The sequence below is a fragment of the Argentina anserina genome, chromosome 3 (assembly GCF_933775445.1).
Source record: "Argentina anserina chromosome 3, drPotAnse1.1, whole genome shotgun sequence".
In the NCBI taxonomy this organism is placed as follows: Eukaryota; Viridiplantae; Streptophyta; class Magnoliopsida; order Rosales; family Rosaceae; genus Argentina; species Argentina anserina.
The window spans coordinates 1,292,172-1,304,692 of NC_065874.1; the positions used below are offsets into that span (position 1 = coordinate 1,292,172).

Below are 12,521 nucleotides of genomic sequence, written 5' to 3' on the forward strand. Positions count from 1 at the left end.
GTAATTTATAATTACATTTACCGAAGGTAAAATTTAATTACATTTACCGTAGTAAATAAAATTACATTTACATTTAAGTAAATTACCAAAATACTCATATCTGAAACACTGTCGCACCGCCGCACGTGGCGGCGCGTGGGGTGCACGCGCCACCCGCCGGCAGGCCGCGCGTGGGGCACACGCGCCGAGCCCAGGGACGGCGCGTAACACGCCACCGCCGCCCCATTTCTCTCCCTTTTTCTCCCCTCTTCTCCGCCACGGCCTCACGCCGCCCCTAGACCCTCCTACTTCCTTACACGCGCCGCCTAAGGCGGCGGTACCCCTCCATCCTCTCCAACCTCCGATCTCCACCAAAACATCACAACACCACACGAAAATTCAACAACAACATCTCATCAACAAACCTAGGATATCCTCACCTCGATCGGAGCTCGAAAATCACCGGAGTTCGGCTTGACACGGCGGTGGAGAACGCAGAAACTTGGAGCTGTCCGTGGAGCTCCGGCGCGACTCGAGAGGGTGCGTCCTCCTTGGGGTTGCTTGCAGGGGTAGGTGCGGTGCCTCCTAGGCCGGCGGTGAGGGCCACGTTGCTCGGAAGGCGGCGGATCGGTGAGCGTTTCAGAGGGAAGGGAGAGTCGGGAGAGAGAGTGAGAACCGAGGGAGAGAGAAAGAGGAAGGGAGGCGGAGAGAAGAGAGAGAGTGTGGGTTTCCTGTTATGGAAACCATAAACACAATTATCCTATTTATACTAGTTTCCAAATCGGAAACTAACTTCCGACATTAATAACTTTCACGTATGACGTCCGATTCGAACGCGTCACATACTCACGAACTCGTATCGACGAGCTCTACAACTTTCCTGAAGGAAGTTTTCGCAAACAGGTGACGGAATAAAAGTCGATAAATTCGCTCGGAAACGTAACATTTTTCAAATTAAACGTTCCGAGAACGTATCCGTCACTCGTTTTATAACATCGCAACCAATCATATTCATTCAAATTAAAATTCCAAATTTTATAGAATTCAAATCAAACTTAAAATTGTTTGAAATTTAGGGTTATTACACTTGATTTCGTTGCGAATAAGTTCATTTTGGTGATGAGATTTATGTATTGAGCATGTCGATTCGATTTTTATAATATCATGAGATGATTGTTGGTGCATGGTTTTAACATCGAGTTTTGTTAAAACATTTTTGTCTTCGGACGTGTTTATGTCTTCGGACGTGTTTGGGTAACAGGTGGTTGTCCAATGTCGGCGGCGTACTACATGAGGGGTAACAGATGTGTACCAGCGCTCATGAGTACCCGTAATATAAATGCATTTGGGTAAACAGAGGAGTTGCCCGATTTCTCATGTGTACATATATTTTCATATTATTAGACAACCAGATGGGTCGTCTAATGACTCACGAGTGCATTTATGATTGTTGCTTTGTGGATTTTCGTATATATTTTTATGCGAGTTGTATTGTTATTTTACTCATACGAGCTGTAAAGCTTACCGGGTTTGTGTTTACAATCCCGGTGCACCTATTCGATGGTGTAGGGGATAATTCCGCAGGTGTGGATTAACGGAAATCGACGGACCACTCTGAGGACTCGAAGTTGTTTTTATCCTATCTTGTGGTGAGGATTTGTGTTGATTTATGTGAGAATTTGTGTGGATCTATGTGAGGATTTTTACATTTCAATTTGATATAATATCGAATTATAAATTTAGTTTGTAATAATTGATTGGACTGAGTTGTATTTTGAACTCGGTAATGATCCGATGTGATCTTAAAATGATTTCAATTTTATTAAGAATGTTTTAAAGTTTTTTATGACTATAAAATTTGAGTTTCATATTCGAAATTTTGGGATCGTGATAGGAAATTAAAGAAAAACTCATCTTTTCCTACAAAATACCGTGATTGACACGGTCTGATCCTTCAAGGCATGTGTCTTGGAAAAATATTTCTCTAGCTTTTGTGGGTCTCCGTTGAATATTCTGAAGTAGATCTCATATGCATGACAGAAATACATGGCTAGTGTTGAGTTACACACTACCGCATCTGTACAGCTATACTTCAAATAGACTTTAACTCCTCAATGACTTTCAATCCCCGGTATTCACTCCTGTCAATTTCTAGCTACACGTTTTCCGAACACGGCAGATAAACCTTCTTTTCATATATGGTAAAAGGGAGTGATCACAATGATTCAGATCATCATAATGCCTTATCCTCATGTCCATCCCATTCGTGTTGCTCTCGATTCTTAGTTTCCTTAGCTTCAGCATCGAAGCTGAAGTTGTTTACAAGTACAGTTTCCCTTCTAACACTACATCGTAAAGGAATAGCAATCAGAATGTCTTCTAATCTGTTAACGGTCCTTGTGGTGCTTCCCATTCTTGGCTTCCTTAGCATTGAAGCTCAAGCACCAACTTACCGATTCATATCTGTTCAAACACAACTAGCTTCACTCCCAACAGCTCATACCAGTCTAACCTGAATCTCATCCTCTCGTCTCTCACATCCAACGCCACACGTGATAAGGGTTCTATTACACCACAACAGGTGAGCAAGATTTCACTACAGAAGTACTTTACGGTTCTTCCTATACCGTGGAGATCTCACCCCTCAGCTGTGTCAAGAATATGTTGCTACCAAAGCCAAAGATGGTGTTCAACAATATTGCCCCTTGTGAAAGTGTCCTAGAGTTCGTCAATACGAGTTCGTAGAAGTGTGACACACTTTAATCGGATATCGTATGTGAAAGTTGTTAGCAACAAAAGTTTGGTTTCTAATTTTAGAATGAGTATAAAAAGAAGGATGGTATATTAGAAATTAAGAAAATCAGTTTTTTCTCACAATCAACTCGGTTATTGTTCACATGAGCTCGATTATTGTTCACCTCTTTGTTGCCGGATCTTTCTCCGGTTAAATCTCCGTCGTACGGCGACGGAATTGAGTGAGACCGGTGGCGTTGGAACCGTCTCTTCATCCCTTACTGATCTGGGTTAATGTTTGGGAAAGATTCGAGCTTTATGAAATCCAGAAATGCATAACAAGGTAGTTGTCCCGTTTTGAAGAAGTGAGGAAAATCCCTCCTCCGACAACCAATCAAGGTGATTCTTCTTGTGTTTTGAGGCTTGTAGGATGTTTATCAACCCTCTAAAACAGTTTTATTTATTTTGAAACACACAAGGAGAATCTACGATTTCTTGTTCTAGGGTCTGTGAATAGTGCCGATTTTATGTTCTTCGTCTATTGGACTGTTTAGGCTTCGATTGGACTTTGGCTCCAATTATATAGTATGAGGGAAAAGACGAAAGTGTTCGAGCGATTTATACTCAAAAACGTTACCGTGAGGTGTTAAGAGTTGACTTTTTATCTGTTAGGAATCTTAGAAAACTTCATTCATGAAAGTCGTAGAGTTCGTCAATACGAGTTCGTAGACGCACGTACGCTTTAATCGAATATCGTATGTGAAAGTTGTTAGCAAATGAAGTTTGGTTTCTGATTTTAGAATGAGTATAAAAGGAAGGAAGGGAGATTAGAAATTAAGAAAATCAGTTTTTTCCCTAAATCAGCTCGGATACTGTTCACCCAAGATCGGGTATTGTTCACGCGATTTTTCCCTCTTTGTTGTCGGATCTTTCTCCGACCATATCTTCGTCGTCCAATGACAAAATTGAATGAGACCATTGGCGTTGAAACCGTATTTTCGTCCCCTATTGATCTGCGTTAGTGTTTGGGAGAGATTCGAGCTGTTTGGAGCCCAGAAATGAAGAATAAGGCAACTATCCCGTTTTGAAGAAGTGAGGAGAACTCCCTCCTCCAGCAACCAATTAAGGTGATTCTTCTTGTGTTTTGAAGCTTGTAGGATGTTTATCAACCCTCTAAAATAGTTTTATGTATTTCGAAACACACAAGGAGAATCGACGATTTCTTGTTCTAGGGTCTATGAATAGTGTCGATTTTATGTTCTTCGTCGATTTGACTGTTTAGGTTTCGATTTTGACTTTGGTGTGAACTAGAAAATTGTTGAATATGTTGTTTACATTGTGGTGGTAAATTTTGGTGATCATTGGTGGTCACCAGAATAGTGGCAGTGCCGCCAATATTGGCGGCATGTGGCGATGTGTTGGGTCATGTTTCAGAGTAATGGTTTACTCCATTGTGATGTGCTCATCGATACGAGCATTTACATAGGTCATTTTCATGTGTTAGGTTAATTCTTGAGTAAGTTAGTTATTGTTAAAGGTTTGGCGATTCTAGGTTGAATTTGTTGTGTCGTGTCTCAAGTGTTACTAACTTGCAACTTTGATATGAATTAGGTACTTATTGCTTGGTTATGGAGTGATTGTGGTATCTAGTACCTTCCTTATTTTTAGTAAAAGACGCAGCGGGAGCTAAGGTGAGTAAACCTCACAATGATCATCATGATCACAGTAGTGTTATAATTATTGAATTTAGTTTGAGTTGTTAACATAGTCGTTGCATCACTAGCTTATAAAAATTGTTCTAAAAATATGTTTTGGTTTAAGTTACGTGAGCTTGATCGTCTACGGTTCATGGGTAAGTGAAACGCTATTTTAGTAAATGATTTTAAAAGGTTTTAGTAATTATGGACTATGGTGAATGTGAGTAAATCTCACTATGACAAATCTACCATTGGCGGTGACTCATATTTACGATTTCTTAAAAAGTGTGAAGTATGACATCTATATAATATAGTGGGTTGTGTATGTGTACAAAAAAATTTAAATACAATACATATATATGGGTTGTTGTACTATATAATGTTACGGTTTCTACTTAAATTATGAGATGGTAATGTTTTTGATTAATTGTGGCGGATGAGACCGAAAGTGAGATAATGTACCTTCCGATATAATTTATTATTGGGGTGACTATATAAATATTGTTGTGTGAGAGTCACTTGGTTGTAGTATAATAACATGTGTGAATTATCATATTGTTCGTGGTTTTAACATTGAGTCTTGTTAAAACGTTTTCTGGTCTTCGGACGTTGTTGGCAGTAATCGGAACCAAGCCTTGGACGGGTGTCGGTTACGATTCAGTTAGAGCTCTAGATGTCTGCTAATGTACTGCATGAGGAGTAACATATGGGTTGCCTGGGTCTCATGGGTCTCATGGGTACACATGTTTTGAGTGATATTCGTCAGTGTTCGTCAGTGTACTGCATAAGGGGTAACAGATAGGTACTTGGGTCTCATAAGTACCAATGTTTTAAATGATTTTGGGTAACCAGATGGGTTGCCCAGTGTTTGTCGGTGTATTGCATGAGGGGTAACATATGGGTTGCCTAGGTCTCATGAGTATCCATGTTTTTAAATGATTTTGGGTAATAGATGGGTTGCCCAGTGTCTCATGATTACACATATTTTTAAATGATATTAGGTAACAGATGGGTTGCCCAGTGTCACATGAGTACGTTTGTCTTTAAATATTTTATGTCATATTTTCTTTATATGCGATGTATGTTGTACTATTGGTTTACTCATATGGGCTGAAAAACGGGTTTGTGTTTACAATTTCAGTGCACTAATTCGATGATATAAGCAAGGTTCTAAAAATTGCCGCCTAGGCGCCCGGAGACACCTGGCCACTGCGATTTTGTGCTAAACAACTGTGTTAGGCGGCTGGCCGATTTTTACCCGCCTAGGCGGCTGGGTGGCTAGGCGTTTTTTTAGTTCTGTATTTTGAGTTTGATTCGGATACAGAAGAAGTACTTAAAGGATATGAAGAAGAAGAATTTGATGAGCTCTGAGGAATAGGCTTGCAAGAATGCATTCCCGTTGTTTGAATTGTTTTTCTTATTTTCCACAGGGTTGGTGAATTATGTTTCTTATTATTGATTTTCCTAAGTTCATTGTTGTTGAATTGTATTTTTTTTTTCTTAAGAGGCTGAGATAATTAGATCAATATTGTTGAACATTTCTAAGGATTAAGGATTAATAACATATGTATTTTCAATATTCTATACATTATATATATATTTTACATTAATTTCATGTATTATATTCTTATTTTAATTGTATTTATATAAATATTTATTATTAAAAATTTAAAATTTTTTAAAAAATACAAATCCGATTAATCTCCGATTAATCCTCTGGGCGCTGGTTTTCAGCTGTCCGCCCGATTAACGCCTAGCGTTTTTTATAACCTTGGGTGTAAGGGATAGATTTGCATGTAGAGATTAGCAGATTCGGATGACTTACTTTGAAGATTTCTTTCTTCTGTTTGTGGTGAGAATTGAGTGAATTTTACATTTCTATTGGTTATAATACTGAGGTATAAACTGGTTATGTATTATTCAAGTCGGCTGAGTCGTGTTGTGGACTCAGTTTCGATACACTGTTATTATAAGATGATTTCAATATATTTGAGATTGTTTTAGAGTTTTCATGGCTTCGAATTCGAATTTTTATCATTCGAAATTTCGAGGCTGTGACATTTTAAGTAGTGTCAAAGTGATTGAGGATCAACTAAGTGAGAGTTGATGATTAGCAGTGTGAGTGTTAGTCAGATTGTAAGAGCTATGTGAGAGCTATAGGGCTGTGTGAGAGCTTGATTTACAAAAGCTGTGTGAGAGCTTGAAGTAAAAAAAATTGTGTGAGAATTTTGAGTGTATTCAGTCTTAATATTAAGAAGATGACGTGTTTAGTCCTTCATAGATTAGATCTAAATTGATTTTTTAGGTTAATTTCAGTATTAACCAAGTTGGCTTATAATGCTTGTAAAGAGATTGTATTGAAAAATCTCTACTTGTGTATTCTATATCTCTATTGATATTAGTGAATTTAATGTCGTGTGGACTACGTCAAAAATCTCAATGATTTTTACTTTGAGGAATGTTTCCACTATAGTTAACAAAATCTGTGTTTGATTGCTTAACACTATCCATATTGTTCCATTCGATACTATTAGGATCTTTCACAATTTTGTTGCCCTGCAGAAAATACCAAATACCAACGAGGCAACGAGGCAACGAACCAGTCATGGATAGAAGATGATGTAGAACATGTCAACGCGAATCGTTAGAGCTAATCAGGGAGTACCTCCTATTATTTACCCTCACTAAATCGGAACTTATGCCCTCTTAAACCACTAATACAGCGATTACTAAATATAAATGATTGATCACAAGCAAATTAAGAAAGATGAACGTATTTCTGCATTACTCACAAATCACATTGCTTTTAATCATCTTCCTTTCAATAATCTCCCTCTTCAAATTTGTTTCTTGCGATTCCAAAACTCAGACGTACCCACTTCACTACATCCACCATTACTGTTCCGACCAATATGTTCACGCTAAGAACAAGGGGTTCCACGACAATGTCAACTTCCTTCTCTCCGATCTCACCTCCAAATCTTCTAAATCCAGCTTCTACAACTCCACGGCCGGAGACAAAAACGACGAAAAGGTGAACGGCCTTTTCCTCTGTCGAGGCGACGTTGACTCCCAAGTTTGCCACAACTGCATAGACAATGCAGCCAAAACACTCCGGGACAACTGCACAGACTCCCTAGACACCACCGTGTATTATGAGGAGTGCATGTTGCGATATTCAAATCGTTCCATTTTCGCCACAGAGCAGGAGCTTCCATTTCGATATTGGTGCAGCGTGAACATGGTTTCCGACAAGGTCGCCGATCAGTTCAATCAGAGTGTATCCAAGTTGATGGGGTGGCTTGTGGATAAGGCCGCGTTTGGTAATACAACACCCATGTATTTCTCGACCGGGGAAGAAAATACGAAAACCGGTGGTAGCGGTACGTCGTGGTTGCATGGCTTGATGCAATGCACTCCTGATATAAATCAAACTGATTGCCAGAAATGTTTGAAGGCGGCTACCGGCAGTTACCAGGAGGTCTGCGCCGGAAGAATGTGGGCGATGATTTTCGCTCCTAGTTGTCAGTTACGGTATACTATAAGCGCTTTTATGAAGTCTGAGAGACCCCCAAAGAGTGCTGGTGATGGTAAGTACACATACATATATAGGTCTTCCATTTCTTACACTTTGACGTGAGATTGTGAGGTTAATACTGCCATAGAGGACCTAGGGTTTTCCCGGTCGTGTTTAGACAATCTTTAAATTACGTACTATTATATTGATTCGTAATTTTAACAATTTACATGTGCAGGACGAAGGGAGAAATACAGACCATACGTTGCTGTTGTAGCAGTGATGCTTTTGTCCACGATGTTTGTTGTACGTGCATGAAAGAAATTAACGCTACGAAATCACCTAGAGGTAGAAGAGATGATTATGGTGTTGAAAAATCATCTCCGGTTGTATTCCGAAAATAATATTGTGATAGGCCATGAATTCTACACAAAACCATACGTGAGGACTAACTAAATTCATGATGCTCCACAATCAGTTTTGTTTTTCTCTGTCCATTGTAAGTTCTGGGATGGATATGTAATTCATTTATGCGCTTTTATTATGAAATTATCACTGATTCAAAAACCAAATTCAAAAGTGAAAACGGTAGATAGTTTTAGTCGATGGTAATGTTTGTTATGAATTCGATACATTACAAACTATATACACTAAAATATATATTTGGTGATTAAAATATTTTCTCGAAAAGAAATTACTGGAAACAGAAGAATCCCCTCTCGTGTTGTTATATCATTTTACGATTTCAGTGTTAAAACCGTAGTGCAATCTTGATTTCTCTCCCTAGCGCGCGTGGTTTTACGCGCCTATTAAAATAATAACATCCAGCCATTCATACCATTCCGCGTGTCATCATAAAAGTATAGGAACGCTCAACTTTATCAGCCATTCATAATGTTCGCCGATTCTTCGGTTATGGGGTTGATCGAGCATTGGGGACTGAAAAATTTGGATTAGAAGGGAAAGAAAGGGGTTGCATACTTCTGATCCTCATCTAATTAAGCTTGTTTCTGGGTAGCCTTCATGTTTCTGAAGCCCAACAAAAAGGAAAAAAAATTTCCTTAATCCCTGGATTCACCAACACAAATCATACCAGATTTTATGTTCTTCACATTCGCTTTTTTATGGGTTTTCCCTAAGACTGATGACGTGTGTCCATCGGAAAGAAATCGGGTCAGTGAGAGACTAAGAGGAAGTCATCTTGTCCTCTACCCATCGAGGGATTTTGGGTTGGGGTTACCAATTAGACTATTAGAGAGTGCAAACAGTATAAAATACAAATAATAAATGGAAAATTATGGAATATTGATATCTACTCAATGGAGGAAGTGTGATAAGATCGAGTTGTTTGTTTGAGGCTGTGAGGAGGAGAGGAATTCAAAGGTTTATAAAGAACATAACTCAAATTTCAATATATCGGTGACTGTCTTCCTCATCGGAGATAACGTCCGTTTTAAGTACGGTGCACGTGGTCACGTGCTGCCGGTGCTAACACTCTAATGGTGTGCTGAATACACTCTCGTTCTGAGGATGGTAGTCCCAACTCCCAAAGTAGGTTTTTTTTTTCTGATAGAAAGATCTGAAAGACTAATACTAGAAGACTCCTAGTCAAGGTCGTCTCTTGAGAATGATCGATGGCCCAAGTAGGGCCTAGAAGCGCAGAAAAGGAACTGTGACTGCATAAGCGCACAGTCAAAGTCTACTCTTAATTTCTTACACGTTGAGCTGCCTTATTAGACCAAGAGGGTATAATTAAGGGAGGGGATAAAAAAACCGATTAACGTAATTTCCTATGAAGTTCCAGCATAGAATTTACAAACATCGCTTATGTCTATATTGAAAAATTATCATTGATGTCACATCAACCTATTCTAGAATCAGTCATCAAAAAACACCTAATCTAGAATCAGTGTTGGATAACTAGTCGTATAAGTAATAAACAATATAGTACGTCAAGGGGAGTATGTGCTTATAAAACTGAGCACTCCGCCATTGCTTGAAACAATACTGGTAGAGGCTAAAACACCAAAATGAATGCTTCAACATCGTTACTTTTCTTTTTTGCCACTGTTATCGTTGTCCTTGTTGCTCCGGCGATAGCTGACGATGACGTCGAGATCACAAAATGCACTCCCACTGCTGACTACTGCTGGAGCTGTTCCGGTAGTAATACTACTAATGCCACGACCGCCTACAAACAAAACCTCAACACACTCCTCCTCTCTTTGTCTTCCAACAACCAATCCAACAACTATGGCTTCTTGAACTTGACCATGGGAACTGGCACCAACAAAGTGAACATTATGGCACTCTGTAGAGGAGACCTTGCCCAAAACCAGTGCCGTACTTGTTACAGTGAAGCCAGCATCATTCTCTCGCAGAACTGCACTAATCAGCTGTACGAAGGTATCATATGGGCGCAGGGTTGCACTGTTCGTTACTCCAACAGCACCATATTCGGAATCGAAGAAGACGAGCCCCTTCAGTTGCTGTCGAGCCCTAACGGTGTGCCAAACGCTGCAGACTTCAAGCTGGTGCTTAATCCCTTGTTGAAAGCTTTGGTCCAAAATGCATCATCGGGGGATTCGATGAAGAAATTTGCAGCAGGGCATGCGCCTGTGCCTGCAGGAAGCGCAACAAATCAAACCATATATGCATCTGTTCAGTGCAGTCCTGAACTGGACAAGCAAACATGCAGCGACTGCCTTGAAGATTCTATTGAGGATATTCCCAAATGTTGTGATGGAAAGGATGGAGCGAGGATTCTTAAACCTAGCTGTATTTTGAGGTTTGAGAAAGGAATGTTCTATGAGCCTGGAGCTGATTCGCTGGTAAATATTACTACAGCCAGTCCGTCCCCTACAGCCACTCCACCACCAATCACTCCGACGCCCTCAGCCACTCCAACACCAACCACTCCGACACCATCAGCCACTCCAACACCTACCACTCCAACACCGACGGCCGCAGAAGGTATTGAACAGTTAAATTTCTTAATTTGCTAATTGGTTGATTAAATGATGCAAAAATATCATCTGACTTTTCCGAATTCTGTACGAAACTCATGCAGATTACAGATTTAATTATCTTGTCTCTTTTCTTTTTCAGGGAATAGCACGAGTAACATCACGATAAAAGTGTCACCATCGTCCTTCTTCCAATTGCTGTTGTTAGTATTATGCTTATCATCAGCACTGGCCTTGGTTTAGGACAAGAGGCTTGGGAAGGGCCAAACATGGAAGTTTAGATTTGTGCATGCACGTATTTGTTATTGTCTGGATGTGGAATCTTAAGTCGTGAGAAATGAGATGTCCTATTCTTTGTTATTGAATTAAGCAGAAGTACGTTGTAACTTTATTTACTTTGAAATAATATATGCTACGCATATCGGCACATACATATATAATTCACTTCATTTTAATTTAAAGAAAAAGAACGTACAAAAGACATGCATAATACAGTGTATATCAATATAATACTAATAATAGCGTTGTGCTATTTTTCACCTAGATTGAAAAATGGCTCAAAATCTGGAAACATGAGATGCATTCGTATTTTTTCGTATTTGGATCAATATTATCATTATTATGTGTATAGGAAATTATAGTTGATAGTCCAACCATGACTTCAATTAGTGTCGTGCGGACTAGCTACTCTCTCTCTCTCTCTCTCTCTCTCTCTCTCCCATTACTCTTAGCACCCAACTTGTCTATGACGAGCAGGATTAATCCACTACTGGGCAGTGGACTACTTCAAAAAGCAGAAGCCGCCTTGATCAATGCATCAGTTAATGAAGATTCAACTGAAATATTCCATCGCTAGTGCGCGAATGATCCACAAAGCTTGCACTCTCAAAGTTTCATGCCATCAGGATAGTCCTCTTCGTGTAACTTGTCTGTAATACTATGTAGTTTATAGATGTTTATTTTTTTTAATATTCCATTGTGGAAGACACAATTTTTTTCTGAAGAATTCGCTACTTTAGCTGTATATCAATCTGTATATTATTAATTCCTACAAAATAGAACGATCTTAGAAGGAAATGATGAAATTCGTTGATTGCTTAGTAAGAATTAGAATAAATCACATGCAGTCCTTATGCTTTTTCTCTGTCATAAGGAAAACGTGCATGTCACTCCACTCAAGTCAAAAACATAAGACAAAAAAAAAGAAAGAAAAAAAGCATATATATGAACAAAATGGTATAGGAAAAGTTAATAAAAGATTTTGTGTAATGACCCCAAAATTCTGAGCCTAAAAACTCAAAATTTTAAAGTCGTTAAACACAAAATACAATCTCAATGAAATCGAAATCATTTAAGTGCACAGCGGATCATCACTGAGTTCTCAATACAACTCAGAAAACCAATTATTACAACCCAAATTTATAATTTAACATTACATAAGATAGAATGTAATAATCCTCACAATCTCTCACAAAACTCACAAATAAAATCACATCAATTCTCACACACAAATCCTCGCTAGAAAACCTCACCACAAGCAGGATACGAACGACTTCAAGCCTCCGGAGCCGTCACTCAATCTCCACTAATCAGCACCTGCGGAATTATCCCCTACACCATCGAATTGGT

At 39.1% G+C, this 12,521-nt stretch overlaps 2 protein-coding genes across 2 annotated transcripts; both read left to right on the top strand.

Moving 5' to 3' along the window:
* Window positions 1-7,176: 7,176 nt before the first annotated feature.
* On the top strand, window positions 7,177-8,244 carry LOC126789543 (cysteine-rich repeat secretory protein 58-like). The gene is made up of 2 exons (XM_050515733.1): window positions 7,177-7,999; window positions 8,165-8,244. The coding sequence occupies exons 1-2, from the start codon at window positions 7,177-7,179 to the stop codon at window positions 8,242-8,244; spliced, it is 903 nt and encodes a 300-aa protein (XP_050371690.1).
* Window positions 8,245-9,914: 1,670 nt separating this feature from the next.
* On the top strand, window positions 9,915-11,323 carry LOC126788327 (cysteine-rich repeat secretory protein 38-like). Its single transcript, XM_050514302.1, has 2 exons — window positions 9,915-10,899; window positions 11,035-11,323. The coding sequence occupies exons 1-2, from the start codon at window positions 9,957-9,959 to the stop codon at window positions 11,133-11,135; spliced, it is 1,044 nt and encodes a 347-aa protein (XP_050370259.1). The 5' UTR covers window positions 9,915-9,956; the 3' UTR covers window positions 11,136-11,323.
* Window positions 11,324-12,521: the final 1,198 nt, after the last annotated feature.